At 42.7% G+C, this 21,799-nt stretch overlaps 1 protein-coding gene across 1 annotated transcript in view; it reads left to right on the forward strand.

Annotated features, from left to right (window-relative positions):
• LOC139474674 (diacylglycerol kinase theta-like) overlaps positions 1-21,799 on the forward strand; it is a 59,268-nt gene that overhangs the window by 26,995 nt on the left and 10,474 nt on the right. The window contains exons 7-21 of the mRNA XM_071257774.1: positions 1,429-1,437; positions 2,621-2,737; positions 3,121-3,218; positions 3,401-3,473; positions 8,717-8,873; positions 9,600-9,702; positions 13,123-13,260; positions 13,837-13,987; positions 14,333-14,490; positions 15,648-15,799; positions 16,811-16,959; positions 17,342-17,450; positions 18,514-18,723; positions 19,186-19,507; positions 21,240-21,338. Of these exons, the coding sequence (XP_071113875.1) occupies positions 1,429-1,437; positions 2,621-2,737; positions 3,121-3,218; positions 3,401-3,473; positions 8,717-8,873; positions 9,600-9,702; positions 13,123-13,260; positions 13,837-13,987; positions 14,333-14,490; positions 15,648-15,799; positions 16,811-16,959; positions 17,342-17,450; positions 18,514-18,723; positions 19,186-19,507; positions 21,240-21,338 (2,045 nt within the window). The remainder of the gene's footprint in view (positions 1-1,428; positions 1,438-2,620; positions 2,738-3,120; positions 3,219-3,400; positions 3,474-8,716; positions 8,874-9,599; positions 9,703-13,122; positions 13,261-13,836; positions 13,988-14,332; positions 14,491-15,647; positions 15,800-16,810; positions 16,960-17,341; positions 17,451-18,513; positions 18,724-19,185; positions 19,508-21,239; positions 21,339-21,799) is intronic.

Here is a 21,799-nt window from a genome sequence, read left to right on the forward strand (position 1 = left end):
GGCTTGATGATCTGGATTTAAGTAAAGCAAGTGTGATCATTATTCCTTCAATTTGATCAATATATAACCATTGGACATCATTGTGTATCAAACTGATATGAAGGGAAGCTCTGGATGTTGTTTATGTTGCCTCAATCAGTTTAGTTGACGTGCATCCTTGTCCGTGAAAATCTGGTGGAGGTCTGTGAAAGCTTGGCCTTAACAGAAGTCAGTGTGCAATACACCGGGTGATGAGTATACCAAGTGGTTGTCAGATGCTGTGCATTTCCAGTTATTAATTTAGTGCTTTTCTTATAATGTTTATTAAGTGTATGGTATTTTGATTATTTTCAAGTTGCCAATATTTATTTTTTGGCATATTGTTTTAGTTCCTTTCTCCGTTTTGAGCAGTGTACATTGTAGACAGTGTGACTTGCATTACACCTGACTTCACACTATTCCAGAAATTACATGTGTGCATGTTATGCATGAATGGAAAGACCTCCAATGTCATGTTGATGATGTGAGGGATGTTGGGTTCAGTCGTATCCTGTCCACAGCATAACTGGGATTACATGTATCGAGTTTGCCGTCACGTGACACGTTTCTTTCATTAAAAACATCCTGTCTGGGATTATACATTTAGCAGGGGGCCGGGGGGGCACAGTCGTCTAAGGTGCTGCGATTCGCTGTGCAGAGTTGCGTCCCTTGGCGAGCCAGAAACCTATGATTATGGGTTTGAATCCCGGTTCGCCCCGATTATGTTTCTAGGTTTGTCAGCACCATACCCGTGCTCATGGGTTTCACCAAAGTGGTTCAATGTCTGGCTTTTCTCCCACATTAAGCTGACTTGCCGTGATATAACTGTAATACTGTTAAAAGCGGTGTTAAACACAAGTCACTCACTCACTCACATATAGCGTTTGCAGGATTGTGAATGCTGACCCTCTTACTGCAGAAGTACTGTGCTTTGTAAAACATATTCCATACCTTGTGTGTAAATGAAAAAAAAGGGACAACCTCCATTTTTTCTGAAGTTTCTGATGATATAAGTATTATCAACTTTAATATGTTTAACAAGAAATAATATCAGGCTATTCTCATAAAAGATGCAGTGGAAGCACAATAACATGTATTTTTGATTATTGGCATGAAACCCTACCCCAAGGGAAGACTGAGAGACTGTGTGTCATAGTCAGTTTGAGTCGGCCATGTTAAGTCATTAACTTGATCTGTGATACACAGATACATAAACTAATTGTATTGTGTGTACCATATGTATAAAAGAAAGATGAGTTTGGGGAAATAATTCATGAACCAAATCTTGTACAGTTAACATGCTCTGGAACTGTTATTGTATAGGTAATTATATCCTTGTTGTCCTGCTGATGTTATTATGAGTTTATGCCGCTACTAATGCTCTGTGTTTCCTTTCCATCTGTCCTGCAGCTCTACCTGGTGAGTAAATTATTAAAGCTTTATTCATACAGTCAAACCCCATTGTCTCAAACTTGGGTGTCAATCCCTTACTATATTCATCACTATTTTCACCTGGATGTGTTGAGTTCCTGGTTGACTGCATGTCCATTAGTCAAAAAAATGAAATTACCCTTACAAGTCAAACTCAAAATTTTGAAGGAAAAAAAATAATTTAAATTTGTATCTAGTGTAATAGCCCAAACATGACACAGCATGAAAAAGCAAAGACAGCAAACCATTGATTGGCCCGAGTATAGGCAACCATCATTAAGTGACTTTTACATTCGCACATGTACAGTTCAGTCAGTAACCAATTATAGCAACATGGCCTAAAGGTTAAAGCGTTCGTTTGTCATGCCGAAGACCCAGGTTTGATTCCCGACATGGGTACATGTCCACCACTGCCATATTGCTGGAATATGGCTAAAAGCAGCGTAACACCATACTCACTCACTCACTCACTCACTCACTCACTCACTCACTCACTCAGTTATAGCACCACCTTCAGTGAGGGAAACATGTAGACATTTGAGACGGTCAATACACACACCCGACATCCCGTGATCTTCCTTTACATACTTGATGTATCATCACATGATTGTAATCAGGGTTATATTTGCTAATCTGTTGTTCTGATAACAGTATTTAATAGGGTGTACACTGTGGGGTATCCATGATAAAGTGTCATGGTATCTCAGTGGGCTAGCACTATAAAACCAGCAAACCTGCATGCAATACACATCGTTGTATAAATGCAGTAATTTTGACTAAATGTTTCATGTCACCTCACCTCATCTCCAGACCGCCTCCGTAGTCTAGTGGTAGAGCGTCCGCCCGGAGAGAGGAAGGTCCGGGGTTCGATCCCCGACCGCCTCATACCAAAAGACATTTAAAGATCGTACTTGTTGTTACCCTGTCTGGCGCTCGGCATTAAGGGGATAAAACAAGGACTGGTCGGCTCGGAGTCAGTATACTGTGTCTGAGTGGGGTATTCATGTTAAACTGCGGCATGGTATCTCAGTGAGCTAGCACTATAAATCGGCATCAGTCACACAAACACACACATGTACATGCACGTCTCTATATAAGTGCAATAATCTTGGACGCGACGTTAAACCCCATTTCACCTCACCTCATCTTATCTCCCCTCCCCGTGTTGCAGTACGAACTGTGTCTGAGGAGTGGTCATCTAGCGGCGACTCCAAGAATGAAGAGGAGGAGCGTGAGCGTCGTTCTCCCCGAGAGAAAGACAGCAAGGATAAAGACAAAGACACCGACAGTAAGAACATGATAATCATATTGTTCGTTTCGTTTCTCTTAGTGTTCATACTTTGGCCAGATTCTTTGTTGTCTAATGCCGCACTGTTCCAGCTATATGACGGCGATCTGTAAATTATCAAATCTGGACCAGACATACCAGTGATTTATATTATGAGCATCGATCTGGGATACCGTGACATGCATCAACGAGTCAGCGAGCCTCACAAACCGATTCCATTAGTCACATCTAAACTCAAACATGGGTTGCTGAAGATCAATTCTAACCCAGTTCTTCATGGGTTCCTATATTTTAGCCAGAAATTACTGATTTCAAACTACTTTGTAGCATTCAAGAAAATACCTGAAGGTCTATTTTAGTAAATATGTTCTCTCTTTTTTCAGCGGAAATTATTCGAGTGTTTGATGGGAACGCCTCGTTAAAGAGGCGACTCTACCGCACAATATCAGTCCCCAGGAACGCATCAGCTCAAGCCATCCTGGTAAGAGTTATGTACTGTTATGTACTTCCCTATATTTTTAATATTTCAGAAGTACAATTTTTTACAAAGGCTAAATTATTTTTGTCAAATGTTAAGGCAGTTACATCACCCATTCATTATAAAGATAGTAGGAAAATTCGAATCGGATGCGTAACTTCAAAATGTTGCATGTCCACTTTCAGGAGGCGGCTCTGAAAACATTCCACATATCAGATGATCCCAAAAATTACTATGTGTCGGAGGCGTCAGAGACAGGTAAGTGTGTAGTTAGAACAAGTTGACCTTGTTGATGACGCTCAACTAAATGGATGTGCTTATTTAGCTTTTTATAGATTAGTTTGTTTAGATAGAAACATATGTATTTGGGGGTTACTCTGTGCACATTGACCCCTTGAAGCCCCATAGTATTGTCACAAGATGCCTTCCAAAGACTCTAGTATTGTCACAATGTCCCTTGCAGACACTGTAGTATTGTCACAAAGTCCCTTGCAGACACTGTAGTATTGTCACAAAGTCCCTTGTAGACACTCTAGTGTTGTCACATAGTCCCTTGCAGACACTGTAGTATTGTGCCAAAGTGCCTTGCAGACACTGTAGTATTGTCACAAAGTCCATTGCAGACACTGTAGTATTGTCACAAAGTCCCTTGCAGACACTCTAGTATTGTGCCAAAATCCCTTGCAGACACTGTAGTATTGTGCCAAAGTCCCTTGCAGACACTGTAGTATTGTCACAAAGTCCCTTGCAGACACTGTAGTATTGTCACAAAGTCCCTTGCAGACACTGTAGTATTGTCACAAAGTCCCTTGCAGACACTCTAGTATTGTGCCAAAATCCCTTGCAGACACTGTAGTATTGTGCCAAAGTCCCTTGCAGACACTGTAGTATTGTCACAAAGTCCCTTGCAGACACTGTAGTATTGTGCCAAAGTCCCTTGCAGACACTCTAGTATTGTGCCAAAGTCCCTTGCAGACACTGTAGTATTGTCACAAAGTCCCTTGCAGACACTCTAGTATTGTCACAAAGTCCCTTGCAAATGCTGTTGTAGTAGCCCTGTAGTATCACCAAAGTGACCCTTGAAGCCCTGTAGTATCACCAAAGTGACCCTTGAAGCCCTGTAGTATTTTCAGTGACCCCTTGAAGCCCTTTAGTATTGAAACATTGACGCCTTAAAGCCCTGTAGTATTATCACTGTGACCCCTCGAAGCCCTGTAGTCTTGTCACTGTGACCCCTCGAAGCTCTGTAGTCTTGTCACTGTGACCCCTCGAAGCCCTGTAGTCTTGTCACTGTGACCCCTCGAAGCTCTGTAGTCTTGTCACTGTGACCCCTCGAAGCTCTGTAGTCTTGTCACTGTGACCCCTCGAAGCCCTGTAGTCTTGTCACTGTGACCCCTCGAAGCCCTGTAGTCTTGTCACTGTGACCCCTCGAAGCTCTGTAGTCTTGTCACTGTGACCCCTCGAAGCTCTGTAGTTTTGTCACAGTGACCCCTGAAGCCCTGTAGTATTATCACTGTGACCCCTTGAAGCCCTTTAGTAGGGACCCCTTGAAGCCTTGTAGTATTGTCACAGTGACCCCTTGAAGCCCCGTAGTATTGTCACAGTGACCCCTGAAGCCCTGTAGTATTATCACTGTGACCCCTTGAAGCCCTTTAGTAGGGACCCCTTGAAGCCCTGTAGTATTGTCACAGTGACCCCTTGAAGCCTGTAGTATTGTCACAGTGACACCTTGAAGCCCTGTAGTATTGTCACAGTGACCCCTTGAAGCCCTGTAGTATTGTCACAGTGACCCCTTGAAACCCTGTAGTATTGTCACAGTGACCCCTCGAAGCCCTGTAGTCTTGTCACAGTGACCCCTTGAAACCCTGTAGTATTGTCACAGTGACCCCTTGAAGCCTTGTAGTATTGTCACAGTGACCCCTCGAAGCCCTGTAGTCTTGTTACAGTGATCCCTTGAAGCCCTGTAGTGTTGCCAAAGTGACCCCTTGAAGCTCTGTAGTGTTGACACTGTGACCCCTTAACCACTGTTGTATTGTCACAGTGACACCTTGAAGCCCTGTAGTATTGTCACAGTGACCCCTTGAAGCCTGTAGTATTGTCACAGTGACACCTTGAAGCCCTGTAGTATTGTCACAGTGACCCATTGAAGCCCTGTAGTATTGTCACAGTGACCCCTTGAAACCCTGTAGTATTGTCACTGTGACCCCTTGAAGCCCTGGAGTATTGTCACAGTGACCCCTCGAAGCCCTGTAGTCTTGTTACAGTGATCCCTTGAAGCCCTGTAGTGTTGCCAAAGTGACCCCTTGAAGCTCTGTAGTGTTGACACTGTGACCCCTTAACCACTGTTGTATTGTCACAGTGACACCTTGAAGCCCTGTAGTATTGTCACAGTGACCCCTTGAAGCCTGTAGTATTGTCACAGTGACACCTTGAAGCCCTGTAGTATTGTCACAGTGACCCCTTAAAGCCCTGTAGTATTGTCACAGTGACCCCTTGAAGCCCTGTAGTATTGTCACAGTGACCCCTTGAAGCCCTGGAGTATTGTCACAGTGACACCTTGAAACCCAATTTTATTGTCAGTGACCCCTTGAAGCCTGTAGTATTGTCACAGTGACACCTTGAAGCCCTTGAGAATTGTTCTAGTGACCCCTTGAAGCCCTGTAGTATTGTCAGTGATCCCTTGAAGCCTGTAGTATTGTCACAGTGACACCTTGAAGCTCTGTAGTATTGTCACAGTGACCCCTTGAAGCCCTGGAGTAATGTCACATTGATGCCTTGAAGCCCTGGAGTACTGTCACAGCAACCCCTTGAAGCTCTTGAGCATTGTCACTTTGAACGCTTGAAGCTCTGTAGCATTGTCACTTTGACCCCTCGAAGCTCTGTAGTCTTGTCAGAGCGACCCCTTGAAGCCATGTAGTATTCTCACAGTGACCCTTTGAAGCCCTGTAGTGTTGTCACAGTGACACCTGAAGCCCTGTTGTATTGTTACTGTGACCCCTTGAAGCCCTTTAGTAGCGACCCCTTGAAGCCATGTAGTATTGTCACAGTGACCCCTTGAAACCCTGCAGTCTTGTTACAGTGACCCCTTGAAGCCCTTAATAGCGACCCCTTGAAGCCCTGGAGTATTGTCACAGTGACCTCTTGAAACCCTGCAGTCTTGTTACAGTGACCCCTTGAAGCCTTGTAGTATTGTCACAGTGACCCCTCGAAGCCCTGTAGTCTTGTTACAGTGATCCCTTGAAGCCCTGTAGTGTTGCAAAAGTGACCCCTTGAAGCTCTGTAGTATTGACACTGTGACGCCTTAACCACTGTTGTATTGTCACAGTGACACCTTGAAACCCAATTTTATTGTCAGTGACCCCTTGAAGCCTGTAGTATTGTCACAGTGACACCTTGAAGCCCTGTAGTATTGTCACAGTGACCCTTTGAAGCCCTGTAGTATTGTCACAGTGACCCCTTGAAGCCCTGGAGTATTGTCACAGTGACACCTTGAAACCCAATTTTATTGTCAGTGACACCTTGAAGCCCTGGAGTATTGTCACATTGACGCCTTGAAGCCCTGGAGTACTGTCACAGTGACCCCTTGAAGCTCTTTAGTATTGTCACAGCAACCCCTTGAAGCTCTGTAGCATTGTCACTTTGACCCCTTGAAGCTCTGTAGCATTGTCACTGTGACCCCTTGAAGCCCTGTAGTATTGTCACAGTGACCCCTTGAAGCTCTGTATTATTGCAAAAGTGACCTCTTGAAGCTCTGTAGCTAGGGCTGCAACGATACAGGAAGGTCACGATACGATACGCATCTCGATATTCTGGTCACGATACGATACGTATCTCGATACGCAATGATAAATAAAACAAGACTTAAAGCATGTCAAGATTGAACCTTTCATGATTTTGGAACAGTCAAAATTATTTTATAACAACAAGACTACTGAAGTTGGAACTTTCTCTAACTTTCCTTAAAAACAATTCAAAGTTCAAACACCAGAAAATAATTAATGTACTCCACCAGTGATACAACTTCAAAGAATTTTGATGCAATGGTCGAAGAAATTGTATCTGAAATTATTGTTTTATCAGGAATAATATATTCCAATATCGTGTTACCTTAGTTGCAGCTTTTACTATATATATATATATATTTCAAATTATAACAAATCACAAGTGTAGCATTTTGGTTACTGGTGATTGCTGTTGCAGGATATTTTTACGTATGGAACAATTTGATCAGTCACCCTAGGGACTTCCTGTGCTACATGTATTTCGATTGTGAAAACGTTATGTTGACATATATTCGCCAAATTGCCACACATGACTTTTTACGAGTCAAAGTATGGCATTTTTAATATAAGTATCCATTCTCTAACAACTAAAGTTTGTTTCAATGCGTCAAAAGCGGTAATCTGACCGTGGTTGCAGTATCTCTTCACACACGATTTCACATAACTTAATGAAAACAATATTAAATGAAATTTTGAATAAAATTAATAAAATGTATTACAAACACAAGTCCAGATATATAATGAACACGTTTTAATAACAAGATAATAATGGTATTGAATTGCGTACTTCAGTTTGGATTTGCTGACAGGTATTTCCGGTGTTATGTGTTTGCGGGGATCAGCTGATAATGTTTTTTGAGATGGGGAAAATTATCTGTTGGTGTAAAACCTGATGTAAGTACGTTTTTTGGAGCCATGCATTACCGCACGCTATAACCAAGTTAGCGGTTTATTGAAAGGCACAATAGCGAGGAAACGCTTTACTTGAGATTTGCGTTCCGTATCGTGGCGTATCGATAAATGGGCCCACGTGTATCGTATATCGTATCGTGGGTCAAGTATCGCGATGCATCGGAATATCGGTGTATCGTTTCACCCTTATCTGTAGCATTGTCACTGTGACCCCTTGAAGCCCTGTAGTATTGTCACTGTGACCCCTTGAAGCCCTGTAGTATTGTCACAGCGACCCCTTGAAGCTCTGTTGCATTGTCACTGTGACCCCTTGAAGCTCTGTAGTATTGTCACTGTGACCCCTTGAAGCTCTGTAGTATTGTCACTGTGACCCCTTGAAGCTCTGTAGCATTGTCACAGTGACCCTTGAAGCTCTATAGTATTCTCACAGTGACCCCTTGAGGCTCTGTAGTATTGTCACTGACCCCTTGAAGCCCTGTAGTATTGTCACTGACCCCTTGAAGCCCTGTATTATTGTCACTGACCCCTTGAAGCCCTGTATTATTGTCACTTTGACCCCTGGAAGCCCTGTATTATTGTCACTGACCCCTTGAAGCCCTGTATTATTATCATTGTGACCCATTGAAGCCCTGTATTATTGTCACTTTGACCCCTTGAAACCCTGGAGTATTGTCACAGTGACCATTTTGCCATATTTATGTATGTTCACATACTATGTTGCATGGCCATCTTACATAGGTAGTTGCTGCATGCCTTTTTGTTTGCTGTAGAATTTATTTTCTTATAGCAGTTTTTCATTGCTTTCAGTGAATGTTGTAGGTGAGAGGGAGCTAGAAGAAAACAGTCCAATTCGATCGCAGCTTAAGACCCCTGATGGAAAGCGGCCGTCCATATTTCTACGATACAAGGACAAGAACCCAGACAAAGGCCATATTAGAGTGTACCCAGGCGGACTCCGATACAGGTAAAAACACCACACAGGTACTCAACATGTCGGCATTGGAAAGCCATGTTTGAGTTGCCACGCTGGGCTGTGATAAGGAGACAGGCCACACAGAAATTGAATGGAGTTGTATAATGTTGGAATGGTCAAACAATAATGCTGATGAAACAAACATGATGAGAAAAATTGAAATATCATCTGCCATTTTTTTGGAAGATCAGCTGTATGCATTCAGTTCCTTTTGCCACAAGCAACACTGATTGTCTAGTTAACTCATTTTGGCCTGGTAAGGTCTCCTAAATTAAGAATAATCCATATTGTTACAAGTAAACTGTAATGAAAAAATCTCCAAAAGATACTTTGCAACCAGTAGAAAATATTTGTTGGCTTTGTATGATATTGAAAAAAGAAGGCCCTCTTTGAGACACCCAATGGCAACTACTATATTCAAGTAATGTGTTATTATAGACTATTGACCGGTTGTGAAAGTAGATAAAAACTACCCCTCTCCAGCATCATCTACCCAGTGACCAGGAGCACAGAGACCTGTAGTTTGAACTTTGATACATTGCTGAGTGATGTGACAGTTCAGTTCCGAGTATACATGTTTCATCAATCAATTTTAGAAATAATAATACAAAATTATATAGAAATGTCTATATAGTTGCAAACAGTTCATAGATCTGATGAGTAATGTTTTAAATCATGTATATGACTTGTGTTAGCACAACTAATTTTGTGTTTCAGCATTTGCCATCGAGTGTCCGCAGGCTACAAAAACATCTCGGTCAACAAAGAGATGACCGCTGAGGAAGTCATCACCACTGCACTCAGGAGGTTTGGGGTTGAAGTAAGTGGCCAGTCACATGACACATCATGTGATTAGATCATTTGATCAAAGCATGTGACCATACATTTTGACTATGATTGACATCAATTTAATTCAACAACAATTTTGGTATTACATTTATGTTGAAGCAAGGATATTGCTTGTTGTTAGGGGGTGGCGCACAGGTTGCCCAGTCATCTAAATTGCTGCAATTCACTGTTGCATGCCTTGGGTATGCAAGAAACCTGTGATTGTGGGTTGGAATCCCGGTTCCCAGTTAAAAGAGACGTTAACCCAACTAACTCACTCACTCACTCACTCACTCACTCACTCACTCACTCACTTGTTGTTAAGATGAATTAGTAAAGGGAGATAACTCAGTATGTATAAAATACAAATGAAATTCCAAGAGGCATATATTGCAGTATATCACAAGCAGAGTTCTTATATTAGTCCCTATGTGAGGCAGCATTCTAAAAGGCATTCTCATCGCTACGGCTATTGTTGAGCAATGGGGAAGTATGGGAGTTATACCACATGTAGCACTAAGATCTTTCTGGGTTGAAAAATCCACAGGTCCAAGTTCCTGGACCAACATATTTATTAATGGGACCTCACAATTTATCATTTCATTCACTGATGTTACAAAAAGTCTGATGTTTTTGCTTATCCTGCATTACTCCTTAATGTATTTACTGATTTTTTAACAGAAAAGGAAACTGTGTGACGTCCAGCTGAAGATAAAGTTGTTGCAACCAGTTGTAAGGCTGGCCCCATCACACTGCTCCCACATGACCACGGAAGTGATGGCATCATGTTAATTTAGTGTATTTTATAACCCTTTAAAATTTGGTTCAAACTTTGGGTACATTTGGTCACCCGGCGCTTCCAGCACCTCCTGCTCTACTTGCATCTCCTGTGCTTTTTGTGCCTACTGTGACTACACCTCTGGTGATCATTGGTGATCCTTCTTCCCCTAGGGTCCCATCTTCCCATGGTTCAACATCACCTGCAGCCTACAACAGGTATACTTCTAAGTCATCACGATCTAGGCACCGTTCCAGGAGCTGCTCAGTTGGAGCCTCCACCAAGTATACTTCTAAGTCATCACGATCTAGACACGGTTCCAAGAGCCGCTCGCCTTGAGCCTCGACCAGGTATACTTCTAAGTCATCACGATCTAGGCACGGTTCCAGGAGCCGCTCACCTTGAGCCTCGACCAGGTATACTTCTAAGTCATCACGATCTAGGCACGGTTCCAGGAGCCGCTCACCTTGAGCTCCACCAGGTATACTTCTAAGTCATCACGAACTAGACACCGTTCCAGGAGCCCCTCACCTGTCCAATGCTCACAGGATTACCACTCCATTTCTTCAGAGGGATCGTTTGTGCCGCATTAGGAGACGTCGTCATCTGAGAGGGATAGCCATCTCAGCTCAGATGCCTGATTGGATGGCCAACCAACTGGCTGCGGTAGCGCCTTCGCTGGGGCCGGAGTTTGACAAGAATGACATGATATGGTCACAGCCCACTTCCATTCCTCCAGATCCTATGCTCAAAGATATGGTCACAGTGTCACACTCTCCAGCCTTCAAGGCACCCAGGTTCAAGCAGAGAAAACTTCCCCATCCATGCTTTTGAGGTTGCGGACATTGCTCATACCTTGGATGATGGGGTTCTCAAAATCAACAACCCTGAAGATCCTTGATTCCAGAATGGCGTTCCTTGTCTTGTACGATCTTACAGAGACAAATGTCAACCAAGTGGATCATCTGCAGACAATAGTCTATTACCAGCAGCGGGCAGATTGACCACTTTAGAAATCCTCTTTGAGCTGCCCTTGCTGAAATTAGTGCCACTCGCCATCTCGGATACCTAGCCCTTACCAACAGGGACTCAGTGTACGACTTCGCTTTTTGATTGCCAAATATCGAACATATACTCCCGAGTCTCAACTTATGCGTGAGACGAGACGGGTCTCAAAGCACTTGAACTTATCTCCCAGAACCCATTTCAACGTTCTTCTAGGATAGCAACTACCATGTTCGGCACTCCTCCCTGAAGGACCAGGTTCCAGATCAGTCTTTGTTTTGATGGAGAGGGAAAGGGAAACATCAGGACTCCTATCAATTCCACAGGTCACAAGTTCCACAGCAGGGGTGGGGACAGGAAGTGGAAACAGTGAACCCCCAGACAAACCTGACTGGGTCCTCCCACTCCCAAACGTCCAAGTTGTTGACACACCAGAAGATGGGAGACAAGGTCTCTTCTGACAGAATTCTTTCCTAACATCTTGCACTTCGGGTACCGCCTATTTCTGGCATCGGACCCGCCGTTGACCACAGCTCCACCCCATGGCTATACCCTGGAAGCAACATCTACTTCTGGTGGCCACCTGGTGGTGATGCACATTTTGTTGAACATCATAATGTCATAGAGACTGTGAACGCAAGAGACTGTGAACGCAAGAGCCCAGGCTGCGTACCTGCATGTATCTATCCATCCCAGCAACTGGAGATATCTCAGGTACCACCAGTTCAATGGTGTCTATTACCAATGGGCGATCCACCCATTTGGCATTTCAGTGGCCTGGTGACTATTTACCCGCATAACAAGCCAGTGGCCTCCTACCTCCATATGAGGAACATTCGGTTCAAATACTACATAGACGATTGTCTTCTGAACCATCTGGACATGGCGACCCTGCTCCTTAACTGGGATTTTACCAAGCGCCTGCTCCATCAGCTGGGATGGATGGTCAACAATGGGGAAGTCGGAACTCACCCCAATATACTGACTTCAATTCATAGGAGGCCTGTTTCAGACAGAACTGGGCCTGCTGATGGTTCATGGGACAGATGGCTCAAGATACTGCAGCATCTGACTCCCACAGTGTTTGCACACCTGATATGGGGGTCCCTATGCCACCAAGCATTGGTTGGTAAGTGAGTTTTTAGACCCGAGCACACGCTATTTTCTATAGCTGCATTTTACCTGGACGTGCTGGACAGCTGCCTTGACGTTCTTGGGCTGCTGTAACTTTCTTGAGGACCACATCTGAAGGTATGCCCACTGCCATACTGTCTGATTCAGATGCATAAGGAGTAATGCAGGATAAGTTAACAAATTTAGTAAAACCAAAATATTTTTTAGATTTGTATGCTTATCCTGCATTACCACCTCTAAGGGCCCGCCTCTATGTCTTCAGATGTTGCGATTCAAGCAGTAATGTGAGGTATCTGTGACATTATCACATCCGAGGTTGCATTGCAGCTGTGCGATGGGGCCTGCCTCACAACTGGTTGAAACAACTATTTCTTCAGCTGGACCTCACACGGCTTCAAATTCTGTCAAAAGAAAGCAGCAAAAAAATTAAGGACTAGTGCAGTAGTATACAAATGTAAAATGGCAATTAAAGGAAGTCTTAATTTTTCCTGGTAGTTATGTTCTCCGTGGTGTGTTCAGGATGCTGACCCAGACAACTACAGCCTGATTGAGGTGTTGCTAGACCGCGGTGTCAACGAGAGGGTGCTGATGCGGGATGAAAGGCCATGGCAAATTATACAACAAAGTAGAAAAGTGAGTAGACAAGTTTCTTCTTTTGGTGTGTGGATCTTTCATGGCAACTGTTCCGAATATTTCGTATTTGTTACAAACTTAAATAAGAAAATGTGATTTCTTCCTTAATACGAATAATGTGCCAACAAACTAAAAATGACAAGGACTATTTTTTCATAGACACCGGAAAAGTGAGGGTCATTATTTAGCTATACACCTCCCACTGTGAACATGAGCATATAAGTCTAGTGTCCAATCTAGGCACTCCTCTCATATTATCATAGTTGCAGAAGTCGAAATAGAAATTAAGCGATATTATTAACAATTAGTTTTGGAATCACATCATCGGGCTTTGGTTTCTTGACTCGATGATCGTAACAACTTTCTACTTTGTAAATTTGCGAAAGTTAGCGGGTGTGGTTTGTTTGAGCCACACTTCATTATTTACAGGTCGCCATCATAGCTGCAATATTGCTTTGTGCACTGTTTAAAAAACAAGCAAAACATAACATCAAGTGCGTTTGTGTTTTTATCTGATATTTTTAGATTTACTGTTCTTTATATGGTCTTTCTTATTTTGATTTTTCCTAATTTCAGGATTCGTTACGGCAGAATCGCATGACTCGGTTTTACCTCCAGCAGAAGGAGGACCCACATGGGCCAGCTATCTCCATGTTTGTGGGCAATTTACCAACAGGCTTGTCGCAGAGGCAATATGAGAAAATTTTATTAGATATAATTGGAAAAGGTGAGAAAAACATTCCCTCATTTAAGAAATCCTTCATTACTTTTTTGTTAAACACTGTTTCTTTTATATTCAGTTACAGTAATTGAGGATTAACTTTGGAGAATCATGCTTTCAGATTTCGACATTTTCAGTGTAGGTTTAGACATTGTACTCAGTGCTAATGTGCAAATGAGCTTTGGCTCTAGGATACTTGTTGAAAACTAGATGGATTTAGTTGTGATTCTTACTGTCAATTGAACCAAGCTTGAACCTGACTCAGTAGTAAACATTGAAGTTAGAAAGAATATATTCTGAGTGCATGATGTTGCAATGTACTTAATGTTGTTTATACCTTTATCTCCTCAGAATTGAAGTGGCAAAGCTTTGATGTGATATACTATGAGTACGGCGCGTTGGTATTAGTGTACACGTCGCCGGAGAAAGCTACGCAAGTCTTCAACATTTTAAAGGATGCAGTTTTTGATGATAAGCAACTTTTAGTTATGTTACTCCCAAATATACAAGTAAGTACGATTGCAGTCTCGAAAATATAGCCATTAGGCCCTTGCCTAATAAAATTCTGTTCAGTATTGTAAGCACAGCTGGTTATAGTCCATGTAATAACACTAAACCCTGTTGAAATTATCCTTACAGACGACTGTGGGCATGTAGACTCAAGTTTCAGCCCCTATGAAGCTTGTCGTAAGAGTCTGTCGTAAGAGCCTGTCGTAAGAGCCTGTCGTAAGAGCTTGTTGTAAGAGCCCGTCGTAAGAGCCTGTCGTAAGAGCTTGTCGTAAGGTGACTAACGGGATCAAGTGTCAGTCTTGCCAACTTGGTTGCTGCATGCCAAGTATGTGTCCCAGTTCAGTCCTCATAATGTCAATCACTGGATTGTCTGGTCCAGATGTGATTATTAACAGATTAACAGCTGTTGATGACAATACTCAGCCCTGAATTCTAAGCTGACGACATAGTATTTTAGGTGAAATTCACTGGTCATTTGACCAGATATATATCAATTTGCACTTAAGCTCAGTTGCTTTTTCTGTAATTTACGAATTAGAGGGTAACGTCGTGATTCAGCCTTCATCCACCTCAATTACAACCATTGACAAAGGATATTATTGTTTGTTATTGTCAGCATTTTGAAGGTGCAGTTTTTTTATGAATGCAACATTTAGTAATACTGTCATGTGGCTTCCTGTGGCTCACTCCCTCACTGAATAGACTCATGGTGTAGTGGACAGACTGCAAGGTCGGTTGTTTGATCACCGGCCGCGTCATGCCCATAGACGTAAACAGATGGTACTTGTTGTTACCTTGTCTGGCGCTCGACATTAAGGTGATAAAGTAAGGCCTGGTCAGCTCAGAGTCAGTATGCTGTGTCTGAGTGGTATATTCATGTTAAACTGGGCATGTTATCTCAGTGTGCGAGCACTATAAAATCGGCATTAGTTCAGACTAGTACAAACAGCCAGACACACACATGCACATTGCTATATATGTGCAATAATCTTGGAACGCGACGTTAAACCCAATTTCACCTTACATCATGTGTTGTGTTCTGATTACTACAGCACCTACAGTTATCATGACCTTACCTGACCTCATTTGAATTCGCCCCTCCTCGCCTCGCCTCGCCTAAAACAAGTTATGTAGTTATGTCATCTTTGGTCTTCAGCCCCACATGATTCCAGAAAACGTGAATCCACTGCTCGTGTTCGTCAACGTCAAGAGTGGTGGATGTCAAGGTCTGGAACTCATAACGTCTTTCCGCAAACTCCTCAACCCTCATCAGGTCTTCAACCTGGAGAACGGAGGCCCACTACCAGGGTAAGTGAGGCTCCAACAGAGCCGATTTTACCGGACATCAGATATTGTGTCCTATAGGCATACAGGTCACATTGAGGGGATCATAAATTTACGTACAATGGGAGAAGACCTCAAGAACCCCCGGACCCCTCTTCACTTCAATAGCTTCAAATTGTGGATGGATGCAATACTTTTGCGATCACCATGTCCGTCCTTCTGTCTGTCCATATTCAGTTTACAAAACCTTGAAATATTACTTGTTGAAACTTACTATATTGATCAGCCAAGTGGGCAACTGGTGCCTTTTGGTGGTTTGGGATTTAAAAAACAAATTAGTATTTGCCATGACAACAAGTTGAAAATGAGGGATAGAGCAGAACTCCAAAACTGTTGAATGTTTCTGAATGAAACCTGTTTTACAGATCAGTCAAGTATTGAACTTGTGCCTTTTGATGATTTGGGATTTTGAAATATACCGAAGAGCATTATTTGTGTTTTCACTGAACTGAAGGTATCCAATGGCAATGAACAAAAAGTGGGGAATTAGTAGCCAAACTCCATTTCCTGACTGCACCAGACCAGGTGGATATGTCATCTCCTGATGACTCTTTTACTTTACATGTGATCAAAGTCATAGGTTACATATTACATGTAACCGACATATCTATTCTGGTGAGAAAAATACTCAAAGTTCAGTGTCAGTGGTTGATTTTCTTCAATCTTGCATTGAAATCCCATTTCAATAGTAATAAATAGGCTAAAGGCATTGGAGCATGTGTAATGATATGACATCGGTAAAAGTCTTAGAAATCAAGTGAAGCGTGCCGCAGGTCACAAGCCTGGGACCCCCATGTTAATGTAATAGACCCCTTATTCGTGCCTGTCACCCCCAACATGTATTGCTGAGGGTCCCCTGGAGATGAAAATGGATAGACCCAGATATATCCCTGGAACATGGGAAGAGAAGGTAAGGGAAGTAACTCTCACTTATTGTGTGTAGAGTGTTGACATGATGTTGTTGTGTTGTTTCAGGTTGTATGTGTGTAGAAACATCTCCTACTACAAGATCCTGGTTTGTGGAGGTGATGGCACAGTGGGCTGGGTTCTGTCCTGTCTGGACAACGTGGGGCAGGATGCTGTCTGCCAGTCTCCACCCATGGCGGTCGTTCCCCTGGGCACAGGTAAGCAGAGACCAGCACAGTCATGCTGAGATATGACCACAGTTGGAACTAAAGGGAACAGAACTGTCCATTTTGAAACATTTTCATGACGTAATTGCCATGACTCTAATCTGTGAAAGAAGATTCTGGGAACTACCTGTACATAGGGCCTGTAACCTGAACTGTTGTCCTATCTGAGAATCTGAGAGCACAGGGGGCAAAGTGGGCTGAGGTGCAGTCCTCCTAGACCCACTGGTCATAGGATTGAATCCCATAGCAGTCACTAGACTGTCGAAACATACCCATCACTAACTAGCATAAGGTTTCATCTACAGTAATGCAGTGATCTTCATCAATACTTCATAGACATCTACCCGACTGACTGAGTGTTTGTGTTGTGCAGGCAATGACTTGGCACGTGTGTTACGCTGGGGACCAGGCTACACTGGAGGGGAGGACCCACTCAACCTCCTCCGGGATGTCATAGATGCCGAGGAGATCAAGCTGGACAGGTCAGTTGTTCTAGGCATCAACAACTGCAGTCCATAAAGGATTTCACATTGTTGAAATGTGTTTCTTGCAATATTGTCAGCATATGTCACCATTTATGTCTTTCAGATTGAAAATTAATAAGTCACATTTAATCCTGGCCAATCCTATCCCAGTTTATTTTGACTCTGTGCTATCTTGTATCTTATTGACAATTTAGGTTTTCACCGTTTGTCACATGAGCTTGGGATTGAAGAATGCAGGGTTTCATCTGCCTGATTGTGTCTGTATGTCATGGAAAGATCCGGGTTAGAATTTGTCTTGAGCAATCAATGTTTGTCATAAGAGGCGACTATGCTTGTCATAAGAGGTGATAATCAGGTGGTCAGACCAGACTTTGTTGATTCATGTCATCAAATCTCAATCGCATCGATCGATGTGCATGGTGTCAATCACTGGATTGACTGGTCAGGACTTGATTGTTTTACAGACTGCCATCATATGGGTGGAACATTGTTGAGTGCGACCTTAAATAACAAGGAAACGTCATGGACCATTGTTGATGCAATCAGCCACTGCCTTTATAAGAGACCACCTCCATAGATGAGTGTGCGCCCCGAGAGAGGAAGGTCCGGTGTTTTTATCCCCGGCAACGTTGTACCTAAAGACGTTAACTGATGGTACTTGTTGTTACCCTGTCTGGTACTCGGCATTAAAGAGCTTAAACAGGACTTGTCGGCTCAGAGTCTGTATACTGTGTCTGAGTGGGGTATTCATGTTAAACTACGTCATTGTATCTCAGTGGGCTGGCACTGTAAAGTCAGCATTAGTCCAGACTTGTGCATGCAGACCACAAGTGTGACATAAAACCCTAGTTCACCTCACTGCTTGGACTAGAACAGACTTCATGTATTTACAGTCATCCATGATTTTGCTGGAATACTGATGACTCTGCAGTAAAACAAAATTCACTCACTCTTTTCATTTATTTCATCTGTTGTGTGTAAAGATTTTCAAAATCACAGTAGGTATTGTATGACTGTGATGAACATGAACGAGACCCTGAGTGATATGTTCTATTGGCAGGTGGACCGTGATATTCCATCCGAGGGAGAGGGAGAAGGATGTGGCTGAGGCGAAAGTGAACATTGCCAACGACACTAACACTGCCAACACCAGCGAGGACACCTCGTCAATATTTGTGATGAACAACTACTTCGGCATTGGGATTGATGCAGACTTGTGCTTAGATTTCCACATGGCTAGGGAAGAGAAACCAGACAAGTTTAATAGCAGGTTTGTGTTTTAAAAAGATTTTAACTGGGATTTTTAAAATAATCGAGTCTTTAAAAATTCTGTCCTAGGAAATTAAAAACTAATATGTGAGGCCTTTTTTAGTCATTGATCTCTACATCATTGGGCTGGTATTAAAAATAAATATAAAATGTAAAGGTTTGTTTTACATCATTTGTGTAGTATAAAGCCGATCCTCGAATAAATGAGTGTCGGAGTAACGAGACTTGACTGTACTTTGAATATTCTTTTCATAACTGAAATGGGTTACCATGCTAGATCATGTTGGCAGGGAGAAAGAAAGCTTTTATTTTACAAATGTATTCTACACTTGTGATATTTTTAGCCAAAAGATGGACATAAGTACCTGAGCTTAAAAAGGAGCAGAAATATGTCTAAATAGCTTGCATCTTTCCGACACAATTGTGCAGACCATTGAAACAGTAGTCAACTCCCTTTTTCCAGATTACACAACAAGGGAGTGTATTTGAAAATGGGACTGAGAAAAATGGTGAATCGAAAATCTTGCAAAGATTTACATCGCCACATCAAGCTTGAGGTGGATGGCAAGCTGATTGACTTACCTCAGGTAGAGGGAATCATTATTCTCAACATCCTCAGTTGGGCCTCAGGATCAAACCCATGGGGCCCTGAAAAGGAGGACATTTTTGCCAAACCAACTCACTATGACGGCATGTTGGAGGTGGTTGGTGTGACAGGGGTCGTGCACATGGGGCAGATCCACAGTGGACTACGTACAGGGATGAGGATAGCACAAGGAGGACATGTAAGTCTAATGTTAGACCCCATGGGATCCTAGGTTAGAATTGGTCCCCAGCAGCCTATGCTGGTCATAAGAGGAGACTTAATGGATCAGGTGGTCAGGCACAGTGACTTGTTATTGGCACTTCATGGCACTCTGTCAGCGGGGATCGTTGCTCACAATACCGATCACTGGATTGTCTGATCCAGACTTGACACACAGACACTCTATGGCATTGTGACATTATTGTTGACTTGTATCAGGATCCTTTTTAATTCCACCCAGAAAATATTGAATATTTGGTGCAGAACTGCATGCTAACTAAAGAGCAACAGTGTCTGTTCAGCGTTTTAGTATTTGAATTGGAGACAAGGGAAATCCGGCTTTGTTATGACCTTGTTATTCTGTGTACAGTATTTCCCTGACAACTTAGATTGTTGCTATTGACGACAGATTTCTGTTATCTAGCTGAAATATGTCTGACTGTGGCATAAAACGCTTTTCAATGTCAGCGTACTTTGTATTAATTTTTGAGATTACACAAAATGATTAATGCAAGAATCAATCTTAAAACTTACCATCAACTTAACGATTGCAATAAATATATCTTACCACTGTTCCACAAAGTGATATTTCATTAAAGTAACATTTCACAGATCACACACCAAGGTGGACCTCTTTTGTGTTGGAGATAGGAAATATTAGTAATACTAGGGAGGGTGGTCTGTGTCTATTGGAAGTTGTGATCTTAACTTTCGGTGGTTGTAGCTGAAGATTGCATTGTGGAATGGTGTTTTGATCTTGAAGAAAAGGTGTGATTGCGATCTAATTAGAAGTAACTCCCATGTTCTAATCTGGACAGTTGATAGTCATAGCATTATGAGGGGTGGCCTAGTGGTTAAAGCGTTCGCTTGTCACGCCAAAGACCCGGGCTCGATTCCCCACATGGGTACATTGTGTGAAGGCCATTTCTGGTGTTCCCTGCTGTGATATTGCTGGAATATTGCTAAAAGCGGCATAAAACCATACTCCCTCATAGCATTATGATGGCTCTGTGGAACGAGTTTTCTCGATGTCTACTGAGTTTACATCTTTTTTTAGTGAGAAGGCTGATTGTGCATGGATAGTTGATCTTATGCTATAAGCCAGTTTTAACCAAACCACACCTGGTCAGACAGTTGTGGCTAGCACAGCTGTCTGTCTGTACAGATCCTTTCATGATGCTTTGTCAGCCCACACTGAACCCATCAGCTTGGGGCGCTGTGCTCGCCATGTTAGTAAATGTCCATACCTGCTTTGGACTTTTGTTTCCCATTGAAATGAGACCCGTGAAGATTCCGGGGTAGAATAGGTCTTCAGCAACCCATGCTTGTCGTAAAAGGCGACTAACGGGATCGGGTGGTCAGGCTCGCTGACTTGGTTGATGCATGTCATCGATCCCAATTGCGTGGATCGATGCTCATGATATCAATCACTGGATTGTCTGGTCCAGACTCGATTATTTACAGTCCGCCGTCATATTGCTGGAATATTGCTGAGTGCGGCATTAAACAACAAACCAACCAACATTAAAATGAAATGCTGTGATAAGACTGCAGTACATTTTACACCAGTATCATCCTGAAGTCACCAAGTTTTTGGCACCTATGCCTGGAGTAATTTCATTCAATATTTTGAAGGTTTGTTGTTTATTGTTACTATAATGGAGTAATGTTTATCGTGTGCATTGTATGATAATTATAAATTCTCTCTTCAGCTACGTATCACATTGTTGACGGATATCCCCGTCCAAGTTGACGGAGAACCATGGATCCAGCCAGCTGGCCAAGTGGTAGTTCTGCGATCAGCCCTCAAGGTATGCCAGTGCTATAGAAGCATTGCAACATTCATGCATTGGTACACAGTAGCAGAGTAGATGAATTATCCCTTCCTGTTGGGCCTAGGGCCCTAGACTTCAAATAAACTTCTTCTTGAACAGAGGATGAATACTGTGGTTTTAACATTAAACAATTTACCCAAAGCTGTTAAAACTTGAAACATTGTTGTGGCGGTGGCATAACCTAGTGGTTAGAGCTTTCACTCGTCACACCGTTCCTCGCTGTGATATTGCTGAAATATTGCAATAAACGGTGTCAAACCATACCTACTCACTCATTTGCATGCCATTACAATCTTACAGCAGGTGAACAGCGAAAACATGCCACGACTGACATGAAGCCCAATGCTGCCATGTCATCATCCAACTGCATAAAGGAGAATCATCTTCGGCCATGGCCAGGTATTTGCGCATAGTACCTAGCACCATCACAAGACTGT

Source organism: Haliotis cracherodii, unplaced genomic scaffold (assembly GCF_022045235.1).
Source record: "Haliotis cracherodii isolate W230 unplaced genomic scaffold, xgHalCrac1.p SCAF_1, whole genome shotgun sequence".
Lineage (NCBI taxonomy): Eukaryota > Metazoa > Mollusca > Gastropoda > Lepetellida > Haliotidae > Haliotis > Haliotis cracherodii.